The 20726-nt window shown below is 32.1% G+C and overlaps 1 protein-coding gene across 1 annotated transcript in view; it reads left to right on the top strand.

The window, feature by feature from the left end:
* Positions 1–18026, top strand: part of LOC148942036 (ubiquitin carboxyl-terminal hydrolase 2-like) — a 51742-nt gene extending 33716 nt beyond the window's left edge. Inside the window, exons 5-7 of the mRNA XM_089103214.1 lie at positions 4417–4636; positions 13639–13860; positions 17724–18026. Coding sequence (XP_088959340.1) covers positions 4417–4636; positions 13639–13860; positions 17724–18026 — 745 coding nt within the window. The remainder of the gene's footprint in view (positions 1–4416; positions 4637–13638; positions 13861–17723) is intronic.
* The last annotated feature ends 2700 nt before the right edge of the window (positions 18027–20726 follow it).

Raw genomic sequence — 20726 nt, 5'->3', positions numbered from 1 at the left:
TACTTGCCTTTTTTTAATTCATTGTACAGTATTAAAGTATGAAAAAGTCTTACAATAAAGTATTGTAATATTGTACTGTTGTCAGAAGTGCATATACTGATAAAATTTGGAAGCGATTGAACATTTGAAAGTGGTCCAAAATAGATCACAAGTTTGACAAATTCATGCGTCCAACAAATAAAAAAAGGACAAAAAAATTGGTAAACTCAGAAACAATGAGCTGAATATTTTTTCATCTCTTCGTCTTTGCGTTAGCGCAATTTTTTATATTCCTTTAAAAAACTTCCCTTGTGAAAAAACTTATTCTTAATTAGTAATGTAAAGCCCAATCCGTTTTGTGCCCCTCGTTTTCACTTCATGGATTCATAATGGATTCTTGAGAAAAAAATTCTATCTTGTTTTCCTTTTTTTAAACTAATACCTGTTTAAAAGAAAAACTGTATTTACTTTTATTTTTCTATTTGTATTATGTTATGCTAATATGCTGTTGGGGCAAATGTCGGTAGCAATTCACTACGTAATTCACTAAGAACTTTGATCTTTCGTTTTGGGAAATACTATCGAATAGGCGTGTTTCCAGCACTGAGAAAAAATAATTTCCGTAAAGTACGAGTTATTGACGTGTACTAGCGGTTTTTGATGAATAAAGTAAAGTTTTGTATTAAATATATTGAGATCTTTCCAGGAAATAAGAGCTCTATGGTCTGGGTTTCCACATCTCTTCATATACTTCGTACTAAGAGACAATTATTTGACTTTCGTTCGGCCGTACGGAGTGAGACAGTTTCGTTTCCCTGTTTATTATTTTGTAGCAGTTCAGGCCACTCTGGTGTGTCTTTCGATATAGCTGGGTCATTGAGGGATCGAAAAAACGCCGTATGTACGGGTTGACGTTAGTACACGATCCTGCTTTTAACAGTAAGCTCTATGACAAAATATGGTTCCATCTCACTTTCTAGTGTTCTAGTAACGAGATAAGGTTGATATAGTTAGGACACGCTCCGCGGTATAGGGTGACAGATTGTCAAATAACCCAGATTTTCGTTTAACCATTTAGGACCCAATGAAGAGCAGGTTGTCTCGAATAGATCGGAATAGGCCGTAAGAAAGGATTTTTAGGAAATTAAGACCTCTTTGGAAGGTGTGAAGAGGAAGGCTTTGAATCGTTCGGGATGGAGGAGTACTGCTCATAGCTATATTAACCTCAAGTGGCTTGGCGCTACAATGAGCTGTTCACAGTAGTAGTAATTTAAAGCTTATAAAATGGATGGGGTCTCTTAAGTTAATGCAGAATAAAGTTGGTTTTAAGAGCACATTACATTTTGCAGCCTTTTTCGGGGAAGGTGTCATTATTATTTATTTTCTTATCATTTATCTAAGTACCTTTTTTATTTTTTTTATTGAGGTAAAAATGTCTTCTTGAACCTTGATGTATCAAAAAAAAAATGATAAGAGCGAAAAATCCCAATATTGAAAAAGAAAACTAGATTGGATTGCACGCGTTATACTATTAAGAAGCCTTTGTTAGTGTTGTATCATCAAACGCACATTACACAAGCAGGACTCAAGAGCACCCATTCATGAAAATGTAGGGGCTATGGTTTAAAAAAAATAAAGATAACAAACAGTTAACAATTGTGTTAAACATAAGAAAATTCTAAGGAGGTTAGTCTCCCAACTTTCTTCAGGCACACCTCAACCAATTGGGGCCTTAGTATGACTACAAGGTGGTTACAAGAGTGTGTGGCAAATTTTATTCTATTTATCATACTGAAAATTCAAATTTTAATACATAAGCATCAATGCAACTATTGGTATATAATATAATACAGTGGCAAATCTGTCATATGTCACACTTTTGGGATTATAAAACTTCTTTTCGATAAATTCTCTGAATTTCATATTCTATAATTTCGTTAATTTGAGATTCGATTGTTCAAACATTTGAAAATTCAAACATACAATCGTTATTTCACATACGGTGAAAATTTTCCAGGGGGAATATTCCTTGGGGAATATCCCTCGAGTGGAAGATGGTGGGAGGAGGGGGTCCACACTGAAATGAATTTGATTTTTATATATTTTCCCGACTCTTTGTATATGTAATCAAAATAAACTAATTAGTTAATTAATTTAAATTTAGGGTAAAGGACAACTTTATTCTGTCTTGAATTTATTATTTTGAAATATTCAGCATTTGAAAAAAGAATCAATGTTTATGGTCACTGTAAAACCTAACATTAAAGTAAAGACCTAAGAAAAAAGGAAGAAAAGAAATGAAGGGAGAAAAGAAATACTGGGCAGAAGGAGCGTGGGAGGCCATTCCATCGAGGGGATAAAAAGAAACCATATAAATAAATATATCGTAAATTTTAACATTCTATCGTCAAAATTAAATAAACAAACATTAAAAAACTATCTTTAATATTTGTTTCTTTAAATTCAGCTAAGATTTTGTGATGGATCAATCTGAGTTTTATCATTCAGCTTGTATTTATTTCCAATGAATGGCGTTAGATACCTGAGTGAAAACCTTGACCTTTTGCATCTTGAAAAAGGAATTCGGTATAATCCTTCCTAACTACCGACGAGCCGAATGAGGGGGAAAAATTAATAGAAATTTATTGTAGAAATAGTTACTAGGATTTTGAATTTGAAAATGCCATAAGGAAATATTATGGAAGGTGTCATTAATATTTCTTTTCTATCACTATTTATCAAAGTACCTTTTCTATTTTATTAATAGAGAAAAAATTCTTCTCGAGACAACTATGACGCATAAAAAAAAATAAAACGAACAAATTCTCAATATTAAAAAAAAAATAGATGGGATTACACACCACATACTATCAATAAACGTTCGTTGCAACTGTATCATCAAACGTACATTGCACAAGTAGGACTCAAGAGCATTTATTCACGAAAATGGAAGGTGGGGTAGGGGTTTAAAACAAATAAAGATAAAAAATAGCTATTTTAAAATTCTAAGGACGTTGGTTTCCCAAACAACCTCCTATTTTATTAATTTATTTCCACACTGATATAAATTTGTTTGGTATATTTTTTCCGACTCTTTGCATACAATAACTGATTTATATAAATGTAATAGGTGATTTATATAACTGTAGGGTAAAGGACAACTTTATTCTGTCTCGGATTACCTATTATGGAATATTAAGCGTTTGAAAAAAATCGATGTTTGTGATTACCAATTCATTGCATTATTATGTATTTGTTTTATAGATTCAGCTCCCGAATGAAGAGGAGTTGTTGGGGTAGAATTGTCAGTGGGCTAATTTCTTAAATGGCTTTAAATTTTAAAATACGATCGTTGGTAACATGCAGATGGTAGAGAATGTTACGGAGGGTGGTTTTTCTTCGGATGAATTTTCCATGGGGGGGGGGATTTTCTGCAATTGTGAATTTTCCTTGAGTTTCTTTTCTTTTGAGATGCAATCAATGCACGATGGGTAAGCTAATGATGAATAAAATCGAGAAAGTTATATGATTCATCAAAGAAGATTTGGATACTGACAAAGCATCAAATGAACTTTCTTTCCAAGCTAGTGATGGCTTTGACTTTTTCCAACTCGAAGCAACAATTCTATTTTATAAAAGAAAACTTCATATTCACGCATACACAGATTGATATGTATTCACTACAGTATGTTAAGAGAATGTATTCTTAATAGCCGAAGATGAGTTCAGGCTAAAAATTGTCCTAGATATATGCCTCCTTGCTATTGAGAAACAATTTCGGATTCTGAAGCAGACTCATCAGATGGTGGGAAGTCATTTCACGTTAAGGAACTCCACAGCATTGTCAGAGTTCTTGTGAACGGTTTGGATAATACAAATCAGGACAAATCATCTTTCCTGGAACTAGGATATCCATGTCTTTTGGGAAAAATGAATGACAGTCTTGAAAAGCTTTCTAAATTAACAAAGTTGTTTTCTGGGAAAGATTTAGATCCTATAGAGCTGATGCTAATATGTGTCTATATTATTATTCGAATCAGAAAATTTGTTACTTCTGCTTCATTAAGGATCATTTAACCTTTTTTTGTGTTTCTCTATTTAAAAAGCCATGGAGGAGCCTGTTAAGAAAAAGGCATGTGGACTAATTAGGAAAAAAATTTAATGATTTTCAGATAAATATCAGACAAATCAATCGATAAAAATGATCAGCGTAAGTACACGCGGAAGTTATCTTGTGTAAGTACAGCACAAAACAAGTACTAACTGGGCTAAATAAGTGCAAAATATTACAAGAAGCAAAAACAAAAATTAATGCTGAACTAGCAGCGTTCAGCTTGTTATATTTGTTTCAAAGTTTGAAAATAGTTATCTGTTTTAATTAATGTGTTTTCGAGTAACTATTGAGCATAAAAATGAAATTGTTATTCTAATTTTCAGAAATGACATCAACAGGAGTTCAGTAAATCACGGTGCCTTGGCAGATGAGTTGGGAGTTTTATTTAAGTTATTGTGGTCAGGAGATCATCGGGAGATTGATACAACGCACTTCAAAGAACTTGTAGACGAAGATACACCTAGCTTCCAGGGCACTGACCATCATGATGCACAAGAGTTTATATTATGTCTATTCAACGCCCTGCACGAAGATCTAAGTAAAGTAAGTTCTCTTTAAAAACAAGGAAGTGTTCAAAAGCAAAGAGCTAATTTTATACATTATTTTTCACGTTGATATTGGTGATATTTGAGGGATATTGGAGATGATGCCTCGGACTTGGATATGAGAGTAAACCACCTCTAAATCGAATAAAATGGCAATATGTTTCCATGAATCATCACCCATTTTCTTACTTCAATCCCTCCTGAAATTTCTGTATCCTCCTTTTAATTACTATGCATCAAAATTTCTTCTAATTTAAAGTCGAATATACATATTTAAGATATCATCCATGGAACTAATGTTTCTATCTTCCTACTTTAGCTCCTAGATAAATCAAGCGTTCCCCCTTCCCATTCCTTGAGAATTTCTACCTCCTTTGTCCGCCCGCATCTCGAATATGCTTCTCCGGTTTGGCACCCTGGTATCTGCTGCGAAGAATCAGAAAAAAATTGAAACCGCCAAAAAAGAGCAGTGCGAATAATTTTTAAAGAAGACAAGGTGCCATACTCTCTTCTGCTACGAAAACGTTGGAAACCCTCGTGTGCAGAAAAGCTACGTTGTGCCTCCGTTTTACAAAAAAAATCTATAGCATACCCTCGCACGGAAAGGATTTCCCAAATGTCCATCCCCATCCAGTTTCCGACCTCCTCGAGCTGTTTCTGAATACGTTCCTATTTTGTCCCCCATTCTCTACTTGACCTCCAGTTATAAAAAAGCATTGATTTGAATGAAAAATGATTTAAAAATTATAATAAAAATTTATTAAAGAAAAAAATAAATAAAATATCCAGCTGTTCTCTCTGTGTCTTCTTTTTATTGTGATGGGGGTGATGCCAATGTTTTTGGTATGTATTCGTTTGTTGTTTTCACCTCACTTTTTTGGATTCTTTTTAACTATTTATGTGTTTTTGTTTTTTAGTTTGACAAGGTTACATCTATTTAATTTTTTAATTTACAGTATGCAGTTAATATATTTAATTACTAATGTTTATTTATTCTTATTTTCATTTTTTCGTTTTGTCAGTATTGGGTAGTTTTTCAGTTTCCACGTTTTTTTTACAATCTTTTTTACTCATAAATTTGAATTCAGTCCTTCGGGGCCAGTGATAGGGATTTTTGAAAATAATTATATTGTCTTATTCTTTTGTTTTAAACATTCTATATACATTTTTTTTTTAGTTAAAAAGGCTGCCTTGAAATTCTGGAGCTACATTTTAGCTACGATGTATCCTAAGGGTAAACAGTTGTCGAAGGGGGTATATTTGCATTTCAGTCAATCCTGGGTCTTGAAATATCTAATTAAACTCGCTACTTTTGTTCTAATGTAACCCTTCTAAATTGTCTGTAACTACAAATTGACCTGTGCATATAACTTTTGATTTGACCCTTTAAGACTGTTAAATTTTATATAATTCAAATTAATAATTTGCACAAGAAAAACAGACTCTGTTTGTTGTTTTGATGTTAAAAAAATTTATATTTTAAGAATAAATAGATTTTATTCTTTTGAAATGCTGTCATTAATCGGTACACGCTCTATATACTCTTTTCATCTGATGGTTACGATACAATGATCTATTATCTATCCGGTAGTCCAATCCCGTGACTCAGACGGAACATTTAACTCCTGGTTCGAACTTTTAGAGATTCATTTCTTCCGAAGATAGTTCTTCCTATCTTGTCTAAGACCTCAAAGCGAAGACTGACTGAGCCTCTTGAGTGTCTAAACAAAATTGGAAGCTGTTACATATTATTTTGTTTCGAGAGTCTGTGATTGAAATTCTCTATTACTGAAAGATAAAGTCCTCGAATTTGTTCATTTTGTACGACCAAAAAACTTATTAATATGAAAAAAAATCCAACAGGGAATATAGATGAAATTTAAATATTTAAACGCGTATAAACTACCTCATATAAGTCATTTAGCTAAAAGAAAGAGAAATTAATATAAACAAAAAATGGAAACGTTAAAGGAATATGAACTAAAATCTAAAATTAATTAAAATTTAAAACGAACAAAAACTAACTCAAAAAAGTTTGTTGTTGTCGCCCCCTAAAAAGGTATTTAGTACAATAGCTGCGTGCTACGTTATTATGCGGTTGGTATTGATTAACGTTGCTGTTTGCATTTTCTTAAAGTAAGTTTAAAACAATTTAATATATTTTGATTTAAATTTCTTGAATTTAGTTATTAACGTGTGTTCCTTGTGAGTATGTATGTGTGTCTTATAGTTTAGATGTTAGGATATGCTTAAGGTCTATATAAATGTGTGGTTGCTTTTGTTTTTATGTATGGGTCTGGTTGTGTGTGAGTATATTCTGAAAATATGTGTATGTTGATTTTTACTGAATTTTCCTTTAATGGGTTTATCATTCTTGATTTTCTCTTATTTAGTTAAAAATCAAAATTTTTTAAAATTCTTTAAATTTGACTGCTGATTATGGTCTTAGTGTGAAAATAAGATTCATATCAATGTAGTAGTGAAAAAAGAACTTATTTGTGAAAAATGAATTTTATTTTCCTGAATAAAACTCTAAACTGAGTGTTAGAAGCGTGAAAATCAGAACGATGTTTGCACAATGGTCTGTTTTTTTGTTGTTTTATTTTCTAGACCTGGGCACTTCGTATCGAAGTTGTCGTATAATCTTCAAAAAGGGTACATTCAATTAGATATTGGAAGGACTAGTGCTCTTTTTAATAGTTAAAAGTGATCGGAGGGCAACTACTCCCCCTCTCATGCCCACATTTTTCCAAAACATCCAAAAAAAATTTTGAGATAGCCATTTTGTTCCACGTAGTTGAAAGTTCTAGAACTTAGGTTTCCGAGAATTACAACACCCCCCCCCCCCGAGCCCTCATGGAAAGGGTTGTAAGTTCTAGTCTGGGGGCATATAAGGTTCTCTCTGAAAGGTGTGACTTATAAACTTAAATAAGGTCTTATTCGATTATACAATATTATTGACACTTTTCTTTTTAGAAGTCTAAAGTTATATAAGCGCAACTAACCCTCCTCTCACGCACACCCGTTCCCAGAACACATGCAATCAATATTTTGTTAGCTCAATTATGTTCAACGGAGTTATCCGTTCTTTACATCAGGTCTTGGAGTAGGAGACCCCCTCAGAGGCCTCAGGGCAAGGGTTGTAAGTTATACCCTGGGGCATATAAGGGTTTTATAGAAAGCTTTGTCGGAGAAACTTAAAAAAAAAATCAGTTGATTGGAAGTTGAAAGGTCTAGTGACATTTTTAATATTGGAAAGTAATTGGATAGCAATTAACCCTCCTCTCACGCCCACCATTTCCCCGAACACATTCAAACAAAATTTTAAGATAGGCAATTGTAGTTCAACGTAGTTGAAAACTCTAGAAATTTTGTCTTTGAGGATGACAAACCCCCCAAACCCCTCAGGGCAAGGGTTGTAAGTTATGCCCTGGGGCATATAAGGTTTTTATAGAAACTTTTTTCGTAGAAAATTCAAAAGGGGCTCATTCGATTGGAAATTTAAAGGACTAGTGGCCTTTTTAATAGTAGAAGGTGATTCGAGGGCAACTAACCCCCTCTCACGCCGACCATTCTCCCAAACAAATCCATTCAAAAGTTAGAGATAGATATTTTGTTCAACGTAGTTGATATGTCCAGAAATTACGATGAGGATGAATTTCCTCCCACAGCCCTCAGGGCAAGGGTTGTAAGTTCTGCCCTTGAGGCCTATAAGGTTTTTATAGAAAGTATTGTTGTAAAAACTTAAAAAAAAATTATTTGATAGGAAATTGAAAGGGTTAGTGCCCTTTATAATAGTCGAAAGTGATTGGAGAGCAACTAATCCCCCTCTCACGCCCACTATTTCCCAAAACACATCCAATTAAAATTTTCAGATAGGAATTTTCTTCAACGTAGTTGAAAGTTCTGGAAATTATGTCCTTGAGGATGACAAACACCCCAAACCCCTCAGGGCAAGGGTTGTAAGTTATGCCCTGGGGGCATATAAGATTTTCATATAGAAAGTGTTTTCGTAGAGACTTCAAAAATTGCTCACTCGATTGGAAATTGAAAGGGCTAGTACTTTTATTAATAGTCGAAAGGGATTAGAGGGCAACTAACCTCCCTCTTGCGCCCACCATTTCCTCAAACACATCCAATCAGAATTTTGAGACAGCCATTTTGTTCAACGTAGATAAAAGTTCTGGAAATTAGGTCTTTTAAGATGACACCCCCACCCCCCACACAGCCTTTAAGGCAATGGTTTTAAGTTATGCCCTGGGGGGATATAAGATTTTTTGTAGAAAATGTTGTCATAGAAACATCAAAAAAGGCTCATTCAATTGGAAATTGAAAGGGCTAATGCCCTTTTTAATAGGCTAGTCGAAACTGATTTGAGGGCAACTAACCCCCCTCTCACGCCTGCAATTTCTCCGAACACATCCAATGAAAATTTTGAGGATGATACCCTCCCCCCACACACACACACACACAACCCTCAGGGCAAGGGTTGTAAGTTTTGCCCTGGGGCCATATAAGGTTTTTTTTAGAGAGTATTATCATATCTTTTTGTATATATATATATTTTTTTAATTTATCAGTTCTATCTTTTTAACTAGTTGCCGTTTTACAGTTTTTAATATTACTGACAAAGGAGTGATATAGCATTCCGATATTTTTATTTATTTTGTTTGTTTTTTTGCATTGTTTGCTAATTTTTAGTTGTTGTGCTTTTGTTATGATTTTCTTGTTTATTTGTTTTTTTCATTGATTTCGAAATTCGAATTCGGCCCTTTAGGGCTCAAAAAACTTTTTGCACAAAATAATTTCTTCAAAAAAAAGAGTAAGAACTACATTTGACAAAAAATGAACAAATATAGAATCAAATAACATACCAAGCATACAACTAACACAAATTAGTATCAATATATAAATGAAACACAAAACACTCAGAAATTAAAATAAGTCAAACTCAAAATGAGCAGAAATTAGTCTGAGTAGGTTTCTAAACCCTATGATTTCTAAAAGTCATAATATAAGTTATACTTTACTGAATAGAATGATTTTAAAAATTTTATATTGTATAACTTTAAGAAATCAAAAACTAATTAATTTTTTAATTAATAAATAAAAGCATATTTTTATTAAACTTAAAGTGCAAATTTTTTTTCTGTAATTTCATTTTATTTTTTTTTATTGAGGTAAAAATGTCTTCTTTAACATTTATTTATCAAAAAAAAAAAAATGATAAAAGCAAAAAATCCCACAAGTAAACAATAAACAGCCATTGTTTTGAAAGCCTTATACTATTAAGAAGCATTTTGTAGTGTTGTATCATCAAACACACATTACAAAAGCAGGAATCAAGAGCACCCATTCATGAAAATGTAGGGGCTATGGTTTAAAAAAATAAAGATAACAAACAGTTAACAATTGTGTTAAACATAAAAAAATTCTAAGGAGGTTAGTCTCCCAACTTCCTTCAGGCACACCTCAACCAATTGGGGTCTTAGTATGACTACAAGGTGGTTGCAAGAGTGTGTGGCAAATTTTATTCTATTTATCATACTGAAAATGCAAATTTTAATACATAAGCATCACTGCAACTATTGGTATATAATATAATACAGTGGCAAATCTGTCATATGTCACACTTTTGGGATTATAAAACTTCTTTCCGATAAATTCTCTAACTTTCATATTCAATAATTTCGTTAATTTAGTATTCAACCTAATTGTTCCACCATTTAAAAATTTAAACATTCAATCGTTATTGCACTATGGGGAAAACATTTACAGGGGGAATAATCCTTGGGGAATTTCACTGGAGTAGAGGATGGGCGGGGCGGGTACACATTGAAACGAATGTCTTATATCTTTTCCAGACTCATTGTACATTTAATCAAAATAAACTAATTAGGTAATTAATATAAATATAGGGTAAAGAACAATGTTATTCTGTCTCGAATTTATTATTTTGGAATGCTCAGCGTTTGGAAAAAAATATAAATGTTTATGGTTCTCGATTCAGTGCATTTTTTTGTATTTTGTTTTTTTAAGTTCAGTTCCTGAATGAAGTGTAGTTGTCAGGGCAGAATTGTCCGTGGGGTAATGGGTAATTTTTCAAATGCCTTTAAATTTAATAATACGATCGTTGGTAATATACTGGTTTGGGAGAGTGTTACGAAGGGTGATTTTTCTTCGGATGAATTTTCCACGGAGGGGGCTGGAATTTTCGGCCAATGTAAATTTTTCTTGAGTTTCTTTTCTTTTGAGATGCAATGAATGTGCGAGGGGTAATCTGGTGATGAATAAAATGGAGAAAATTATATGATTCATCATAGAAAATTTGGACATTGACATAGCATCAGATGAACTTTCTCAAAATAATCTTGTGTGTATCAATATTAAACAGATTAGTGGGAAAAACCTGACCAGCCCTAAGTAAATACAAAACATCAGTAGATAAGGATAAAAAAGGTGACTAGTGACGCTGAACGAACAGAGTTCTGCCCGTTATATTTATGTCAAAGTTATTAAAAAATAATCAGTTTTAATTAATGTCTTTTTTTAGTCAATTTTTACAGCACAGTAATTCAATTGCAATAAAGAGTATTTAAATGCAGATTAAATGTACTGAATATGTAATTAAACCCCTTTTTTAGTCCTTTAAAGAAAGAGAACAGTGGTTAGTTAACAGAAGAAATAACTACTGATCAAAGGAACTTTAAGTACAAGTACTGTTTCTATTGTGTAGGAATTTTATCTTGTACTATGTGGAATGGAATGGAATAGAATTTTTAAAAATTTCTTTCACAACATGTTTGCCAAATTTGAATTTTACGTCAAAAATATATATATATATATATATATATATATATATATATATATATATATATATATATATATATATATATATATATATAATAAAAAGAACGCGACATTCACGTCAAACATAATTCATTGTAAAAAAAATGTATAAAAAAGGTCAACACTTAATTAAAAAGTCAAAAATAAAAACAAAATAAAGAACAATAAAACTAATGAAAATACATAAAAAAAAATAGGATGAGTCAAAACTTAGTTAAAAAGTCAAAAAGAAAAAAATATATAGATAACAATAAAATTAAAGACTAATTTTCCTGGCTATTGTATAACTCAACAAAACTCGGAACAAAACTCTTCCGATATTTTTCATGTTTAGCGGGGATGGGAGTCAGTTTGGGGACTTTTTGGGATTTTATACGGGTCGGTCTGATGCTGGCAGGAAGATAAGGTTCGGGGATGATGGAACGTAATCGAGGAACAGACAGGGTCTTGGTACCGAAATGAAGGAATAGGAGGCTCCTTCTCTCGGCCAACGTGATGAGCTTGAACTTACCTAGAAGATAATGATATGGAACCTTCCCTTCACCATTTATGATTCTAAGTGCTCGTTTTGGGAAATTTTCAATCTTATAGATATGATCTGAAGAAAGACCGAAATGCCACATTGGACGAGCAAACTCTAGTCTTGGCTTACTAAAAGAACAATACAGTTGGAGACGATCCTTAGGGGTGCGAGAACAATTTAACAAATGTTTTAGAAGGGAAACCGAAGGGGACGCTTGTTTTAGGATATTTTGAACATGTGCATCCCAGTTTAAGTCAGCGGTTTTTGTCACCCCAAGTAGTTTAATGCATGTGATAGAAATTTTGGGAGGACTTGGATTTGTGAAAGAAGGGGGTGATTTTAAAAAAATTAACCGTCATAACTGACGATATATTAGCATTAACTTTCATCTTCCACAAAGAAGTCTCCTGGGTGACATGGTCAAGTAATGTCACAATTGAGCTTTTATTATTTCGGCGACAAACCTCAAGTACAGACAGGTCGTCCACATACTTCGATCGCTCTGTGTGGTCAGTCATGAGGCTATTAATCATTATAAGAAATATAATGGGACCCATTAGAGTTCCCTGGGGCACCCCACAATAGATAGGAAGGGGATCGGAATAAATATTTTTATATTTAAGCACTTGAAAACGATTTGTTTAAAAGGAGGCAGTAATTTTTAACTAGAAAGGCACTCACTTGAAACTCTTTCAGCAGTTTATTTAAAAGAATATTGTGGTCAATTAGGTTGAACGCTTTATGGAGATCAATTAATAAAAGATTAAACCAAGTATCAGGGTTTCCCAGTTTTTTAAGAATTGTGTCGAGAAGACTAACAAGGTAATGTGAAGTAAATGTCTCCTTCAGGTTTCCAAATTGTTGTAAGTCAATAAGTTCAAGAATCTCTGCCTTTAACCAATTATCTATGAAACCCTTATACATTTTTGAAAAAAACTGGGGTTAAGGTGATTGGTCGAACCCCAGTAAAATCGTTCACGCATCCCTTCTTTTGGATTGGAGTAATATAGCCCAGGGTTCACTACTACGGTTAATATCCTAAATTACTAATATAATTAAAAATACTAGCAGGGTGTGTTGACATTTTATCAGATACTGCTATTATTAGACCGTGTGGGATATCAATGGGGCAAAAACTAGTTGTTTTTTTTTTCAGTTTCTTTATTTTTTCTATTATTTTCTTAGGCGAAATTTACGGGATTTTCTATTTGGGAGTTTAATTGTTTATCTGATTTTACGAAAGAGGGGAACGTTTTCACAATGCAATATAGATGTTTATTAATCTCATTTGCTGTCTGTTCAGGTGGTTCATCCAGAAGAAAATCAAGGTTCTTGCACGACCGACCCCCTATTTGTTTCACTTTTTTAAACCATTGCTGAGGTTTGCTCTGTTTTAAGTAAATGTACATTTAGTTTAAATATTAGTCGTTAATATAGAAAAAAACATAGAATATTCCTTGAGATATTATTATTATAAATATGGCTATCACGTTCTCTATCATTATTAATTTTAAATCTAGAATATAATTATTGACATTGAAGTTCAACTAACATAACGTCTGGAAAAAAAACTAAAAATAATGACAAAATTGGTTTGTCCGTATCTCAGTTCGTTCTTTATTATCAAGGTGAATCGAATCAAAGAACAGGAAAATGAAGGCAAAACCCCAAATGAAGCTTCGGACATAGTGTTTTTTGATGACGAGAGGAGTATTATAAGTGATATCTTCCACGGTCAAGAGAAGTGTACCCTCACATGTAAATCCTGTACCTTCTCTTCCAACCAATTTCAAATGTGTCCCAATTTGATTGTCCCAATACCAAACGACGTGTCTCGATTTCGCCTGCATGTAAGTCACAGAGTCCACATTATTATTTTATCCAATAAGCATTGTCATTATTTCTATAAGGCTCAATAAAATGAAAAATTTCTAATATACTGTTGTTCTATGAGAGAATTAAGACGTAAACTTTCTTAACAATTTTTTAATATTAACGTTCTAGTTCAGCCATCTCGACCTAGTAAAATTTCTAATTTTGATTTGGTTTTAACTAATTTGCTTCTTTATATCTTTTGTCTTATGCTGGCAAATAATAGGACCGTAAATTTTAAAGTGGGAACCAAAAAGAAATTTTGGCTGCTAGAAAATTTAGTAGCATAAATTACTTTTTAGTTTTGTTTGATTTTCTAGTGTTTGATTTTCTAGTTTTATATGTTGTCTAATATACTTTGAGGAGAGGGATGTTGAGGGAAATGAATACCCGAGGCAAGACAAAAGTGAAAGTGAATATCTATATAGTAACCTTGACTATACAGTAGCCTGTGTATAGTATATCTGTATAGTATCTCTTCTGTGAAGCGTAATCTAGCTTTCGGACGCATAACTTGTTTTTACGCCAAGTCAGATCTTATATTGCTTCAGGACTGTGGTCGTGTTTATCCTGGGTCAGAAATTAGCACATTTTTTTCATCAATTTGTTATTGTACAAAATCAGTGCTAGATTCGATTTGTATGGTGTCAATACGACAGCTTTGAACTGACTCGTTTTCGCACACAGTCAGGACTTGCCCTATTTTTCAACCAATTCAGTTTGTAGCTTGACTTCTGCTCTTGTTCGCAGAGAGGAGAACTCAGCTTGTTTCTGGTATCAGGACTATTCATTTTTCCACTGAATTACGACTTATATTACTTTAGTGTTGAGTCAGGACTTTTATTATTCAAAATCAGAAGCTAGGCCAGTCACATACTAAATAATGGACCGCTCGCCTTATAGAGCTGACTTATTTGTTCAGAGTCAAGACGCTGGCAACTCTCCATCGTTTCAAGAGGACTCAGCTTGGGGCTATTGCTCTTGGGTCTGTTTGGGTTATATCCCTTAGAGATAATTTTTGGATCAGTACACCACTTTTAGGGACATGTCTATCACTACTTCTGTTAGATTCCCAAATGATTACTGGGTGCAGCTGTATTTGAGAGTAGGGCTAGGTCCTCGGCCACTGTGTTCATTAAAACTTTCTAATAGTACTAACAATCTCTAATCGAATAATTCTGATCCAAATTTTAGACAATCATTAATACTATAAGACGTAATTGAAAAAAATTCGTTTTTGAATTTTTTGTGATAAATTTTATGGCTAGTTGTTGAAATTATTATTTAATAAGGAATTTGACTAGTATTTAGTGAGTCAATTCTAGAAGTGAAAGGTACCTTCTATGTTATAAAGGCTCGTTCAGATATATACAATAAAAGCAACTGTACTTGAGGGTAGTTGAGCATCCCTGAACAGTTGTCACTAATTGAAGAAAAGAAGTGATTACATCCTTTAAAACTGTTTAATGTAACTTATTTTCTTTAGTACTAAGTTACTTGTAACTTAGTGTCTTTAGTATTGTTTAGGTCTGGATTTCTTTTTCTGAAAAGTAAATAAACAAAATTATCTACTTATGTTTCTTCCTAGTTTTGCCAAGTGTTTTAGTATTATTCAAGCATGTGATTTTTATTGTCGATTAAAAAAGTAGATACTATTAAAAAGTCGCATCTCCTCCGTCTTTTACAAAAAGTTTTAGTATTATTTTACTACTATTCCTACCATTAATTAGTGATGTCCTTTAGTGCCAGTTGAGTTTGTGATTTATTATTTTAATAACAAGAAATTCATTAAGATCAGAAACAAGCAGTTTTTCCTTGCTCCAAAAGTAGAATAAGATCTAGGACAAACAATATTTACGTTCGATGATTATAAAAAAAAATTTGTCTTTTATTTTTATAAAACGTGCAGAACATCCATATTTTTTCAACCCCTAACCAAGAGATTTGCTATAAATACTCTTTAGATCATTGGAACTGGGAGCGCCATTGAAATATTCAGACATGTTATATGTGAAGATTATTTCTTAAACCACTTTGGCCTGCCATAACATAAAGAAAGAAAACGATCAAATATTCGCTTTGTTTGTTTCTTCAGTATTTTTGTGTGGCTTTTAGAAACCCCATTTTTGATCGTTTTCTATTTTTATGTCATGCTATATATATATATATATATATATATATATATATATATATATATATATATATATATATATATATATATATATATATATATATATATATATATATATATATATATATATATATATATATATATATATATATATATATATATATATATATATATATATATATATATATATATATATATATATATATATATATATATATATATATATATATATATATATATATATATATATATATATATATATAATATATATATATATATATATGTTTCAATTACAATATGGAATACCTTAGAGTTAAAGTGAAAAATTTGAATCATTTGTGTTTATGTTAACAGGTAAAGTGGTATGTGTCGTTAACGATATGTTTTACCTTGTCTTGTTGACATACACTCGTTTTTTTAACTAGTTAACGTTAAAGAGTCGCAGCTCCCGCTTCTTTTATAGAATGCTTTAGTACTATTAAGTGTCATGACTAAGTAGTAATATATTTAAGTGCCAGTTGAGTCTGTGATTTGTCTATTTAACTCAAAAAAAAGTTATTAATATCGAAAAATCACATTTTTTTTTCTTGGTTTTCCAAACGTTTTAGTATTATTTCAGTATTATATTTCATGTAGCAAGACTTTTTATAGGACTATCTAAGTATGTGATGTATTTGTTGATTATTAAAACTAATTAAAATTGAAAAAATTATAATCTCAAGTAATGACAAATCCTTGTCCTTTACTTTTTCAAAACGTGCGAAACATCCACATCTTATGCACCTCTAACCAGGAGAGTTGCCATAAATACTCTTTAGATCACTGGAACTGGGAGCGTCAGTGAAATATTCAGACATGTTATATATATATATAGATATTTTCAATTACAATATGGAATATCTTAGAGTTAAGTGAAAAATTTGGACGATTTGGGTTTATTTTAACAGGTAAAGGGGCATGTGTCATTAACGACATGTTATACCTTGTCTTATTATGTCTTGTTGACATTACACTGTTTTTTTATTGTTATTGTTAAACGTGGTTCACAACATCAATGTCTACGTTATTGATAAACGTAATTATTTTTAAACGTCGCATCTCCCCCTTCTTTTACAGAACATCTCTTCATATTATTTAAGTATTATTGCTGCAAGTAGTAATATCTTTTAGTGTCAGTTGAGTTTGTGATTTATCTATTAATAAATCAAAATTATTAAGATCGAATTTTTTTTCTTGCTTTTACAAAGCCGGCAAAACATCCATATTTTGTTAACCCCTAAGCAGCAAATTTACCTTTTAGTTCACTGGAACTTGGAGCGTCAGTCAATTTTTCATATATGTATATATATATATATATATATATATATATATATATATATATATATATATATATATATATATATATATATATATATATATATATATATATATATATAAGTCAAAAATTTGGACGATGCGTTTTATGTTAACAGGTAAAGCGGCATGTGTCGTTAATGAAATGTCATATTTTGTCTTTTTTGTGTTTTTTTTTTACATACCAATCAAAAGACTACTTCTTATGACGAGTATTTCAATTTTGCTGTTAAAATCAGCTGGTTAAATTTGTTCTAATTGTGCAAAACTACGTTGTCGTGTGCAATGAATTATTGCCAATTTACCCTTTCAGCATTTACAATATTTTAGTATTAAAGTAAAAATCGATTCTTCCAGGATTGCCTATCTCTTTATACGGAAGCTGAGCCAAATGAATGGATTTGCCCAAAGTGCAAGAAAAATGATTCCATCAAGAAACTAGATCTAAATGAGACTTCCAAAATTTGGATTATCCAACTTAGTCGATTTTGCAGCAATTTGACGAAGCGAGAAACATTTGTGGAATGTCCCATAACTTTAGAGTACCCCGAAAAAAGCAAGATTGTATATAAACTTGTGGCAACTATCAATCATATTGGAACTGTTCTCACGTCTGGACATAATACCGCTTCAGTTTATCATCCTGATCTCAAAGTGTAAGTTTTATTTGTGTTATCCAAAGTCAATAGTAACAGTGTTAATATTTTATTTTGTCCAAATTTCGTTCTTTCTGATTAAAATTAAATATAAAAAACAAATTTTTTCAACTGAAAGTAAGGAGCAACATCAAAACTTAAACCTAACAGAAAAGATAACCGATCGAAGGGGGGGGTTTAATCCCCCAAAAAACCTAGGACTTGAGGTTATATTTTTTTATTAATTTAAAAAAAGCTTATTGTTATAATTAAGTTAAAAAATTATTTAAGTAGTAGACCTTGAAAAAATGGGACAGAATTCAAACTTTAGCGTAAAGAGCGAGGTGTTTTGGAGGAGTAACGCCCCTCATATACGCAAAAATTTCTGCTTGTTTTAAGTTTTAATGTTACCCCTTACTTTCAGTTGAAAAAAAAACTTGCTATTTTTATTTAATTTCTGATCGTTTTTATTAATAATTCAAGAAAATCTGGCTAGTCCTCCACTGAAAAATCACTCCTCCGCAATGATTTATTCTCTAGACACTTCAACCCTAATGAAATAATACCCTGGACGAATACCCTTAACATCTCCACGCTTAAAATTTAGTCGGCAATGAGAGAGAAATAAATAATAATAATTCTGACTCTAACTTCTGGCCCAGGCCCCCAGTTTCAACTTTACCCTTAACATTTCACCCCCCCCCCTCCCTAAAAACTTCTCTTCTCATGGAAAATCATCCCCGTGGAAAATTCTGCAGATAATCCCCTCCTCCCCCGAAAAATATATGCATACTTCCCAATAACAAGAATTATAAAGATGGGCAAATCTTGTAACTGAAATATCTTTCCCCAATGGCTCCGGGAGGGTCTTGATATCCCCCAATGCATGGTTATTTGGCCTTTCAACTAAGCTGAACAAAATGGCTCAAAATTTTGATCGGACGACTAGAACTTTTCATTTCCGTTCGAATGAGCCCTCTCACGATATTCTAGGACGAATGGGTCTATACGATAACCCCTGGTAAAAAAACTAAGACACCCTTATCCCTGATCTGTATTCTGGCAAAAAAAAAATGAAAAATTCTAATTTTTTTAAGAGAGGTGCCTGAAACCTCGATAGTCGGCTTCTCTGATATGCTGAATCTGATGGTACTATTTTCATTATGGTTCTACTACTTTTAAGTGGTTTTTCTCCCTTTTTCTAAAATCATGCAAATTTTCTCAGCTCGTAAAATTTGACGGATAAGATTAAAATTGATGAAACTAACATCTTTGAAATGACCATAAAACTCCAATTCTTTTGATATATTTATTAGTATAAAAATTTTTTTTTTTATATTTTCTGTTACTTTTGTGCCGGTGCGATCCGTTATTATATATAGTTAATAATAACTGTTTTTTTTTTTACTTTTTTTTCAATCATAATTTAATTTTTGAAAAAAAATATAAATAAAATATTGAATTTATAAAAAAACTGATTTAAATAAATTAAGCAAGGAGTTAATTGCCTAAGGATATACCCTTCCCCCGTCCCTTTGGTCTCATTGAAAGAAATTTTGATTTTTACATGTTTCTTTGAGACTTTATATTTTCGATGTAATTTACTTATTTTTGGATGTTTTACACCCAGTATATGCTTATCATAGAGGACGCCCTTAGTATCCTTTTATGAAAAAACACTACACAAGTGAATGTATATTATTTGAAATCAGAGGTCATTGTCAAGTCTTTTATCCTCCTTGGGAGGAAATAATACCATTGGATGACGGTCTACTATATGCTGGTATGTTAGTGCAGCCTTGTCATCAGCTATAAACAGGAAGGATTCAATCTAGACTAGAAAACTGTTCACTTTTTTTCGATGAAAATCAAACAGTTGATTTAAAATATATATATTCATAAGTAACATATATAAATGTATTATAATTATTTCAATACTATCTATATATCATTTGAAGGTGCATGGAAAAAAGGTTCGATTGCACGGAAACATAATGGTAACTTCAGTTGAGTAAATAGTTTCAAAAGTTCTGAACGTTAGGATCTTCACACTTTCGGCCTTTTGAACAAAGTTTTTTTTTTTTTTTTTTTTTCAAGACCTCCGTATTTAAAGTGAAATCCATTTATTCTTTATAAAGAGACAACATTGTATTTATATTTAAAAATTCTTATTATTGTGGGGTCAGACCATAACTTTAGAGAAATTGAGTACGGACTAAACATCTTTTGTGGCGTCAACGAGCCTTGCAAAGGGTTGTGATTATTTCACTCAGATTGGGCTAAAATTTTATCAGGATTTTTACCTTCAGTAAGGAAATGTCCAACCCCCTGAAAAGTTATTGTTGGAAATAATTTTTTTCAGAACTTTTGGATATCCACATTGCACAAATCAAGGGCATTGTTGAACCGTCTTAGGATTTTAATGAATTTTGAAGAATGTTCAGACTGTTGGGCGCTAGGTCTAAATATGTTACAAGCAGCCAGGGTCCTTATATGACTGAACTGCACTATGTATGTTTCGTGATTCTTCACTTAACGTAGTAAGTCTCACCTGTGGCTCCTTAAGCTTGCAGAGTGCATTAACTGAGCCAACTTGACCCCACCTGTGTTTCTTCTGTATTTTTATCTCTCTTTTGATTACGTAAATGTGACTAAGCCGATCTACTTTTTAGGTGGCATAAATACGATGACACTAAAGTGTCCCTTCTTCAGGAAAATGACGTTA

This window comes from Artemia sp. Qi Xiang Cuo, chromosome 17, assembly GCF_049724085.1.
Source record: "Artemia sp. Qi Xiang Cuo chromosome 17, ASM4972408v1, whole genome shotgun sequence".
NCBI lineage: Eukaryota > Metazoa > Arthropoda > Branchiopoda > Anostraca > Artemiidae > Artemia > Artemia sp. Qi Xiang Cuo.
The sequence above is the reverse complement of the archived record's forward strand: the minus strand, read 5'-3'. Positions and strand labels throughout refer to the sequence as shown.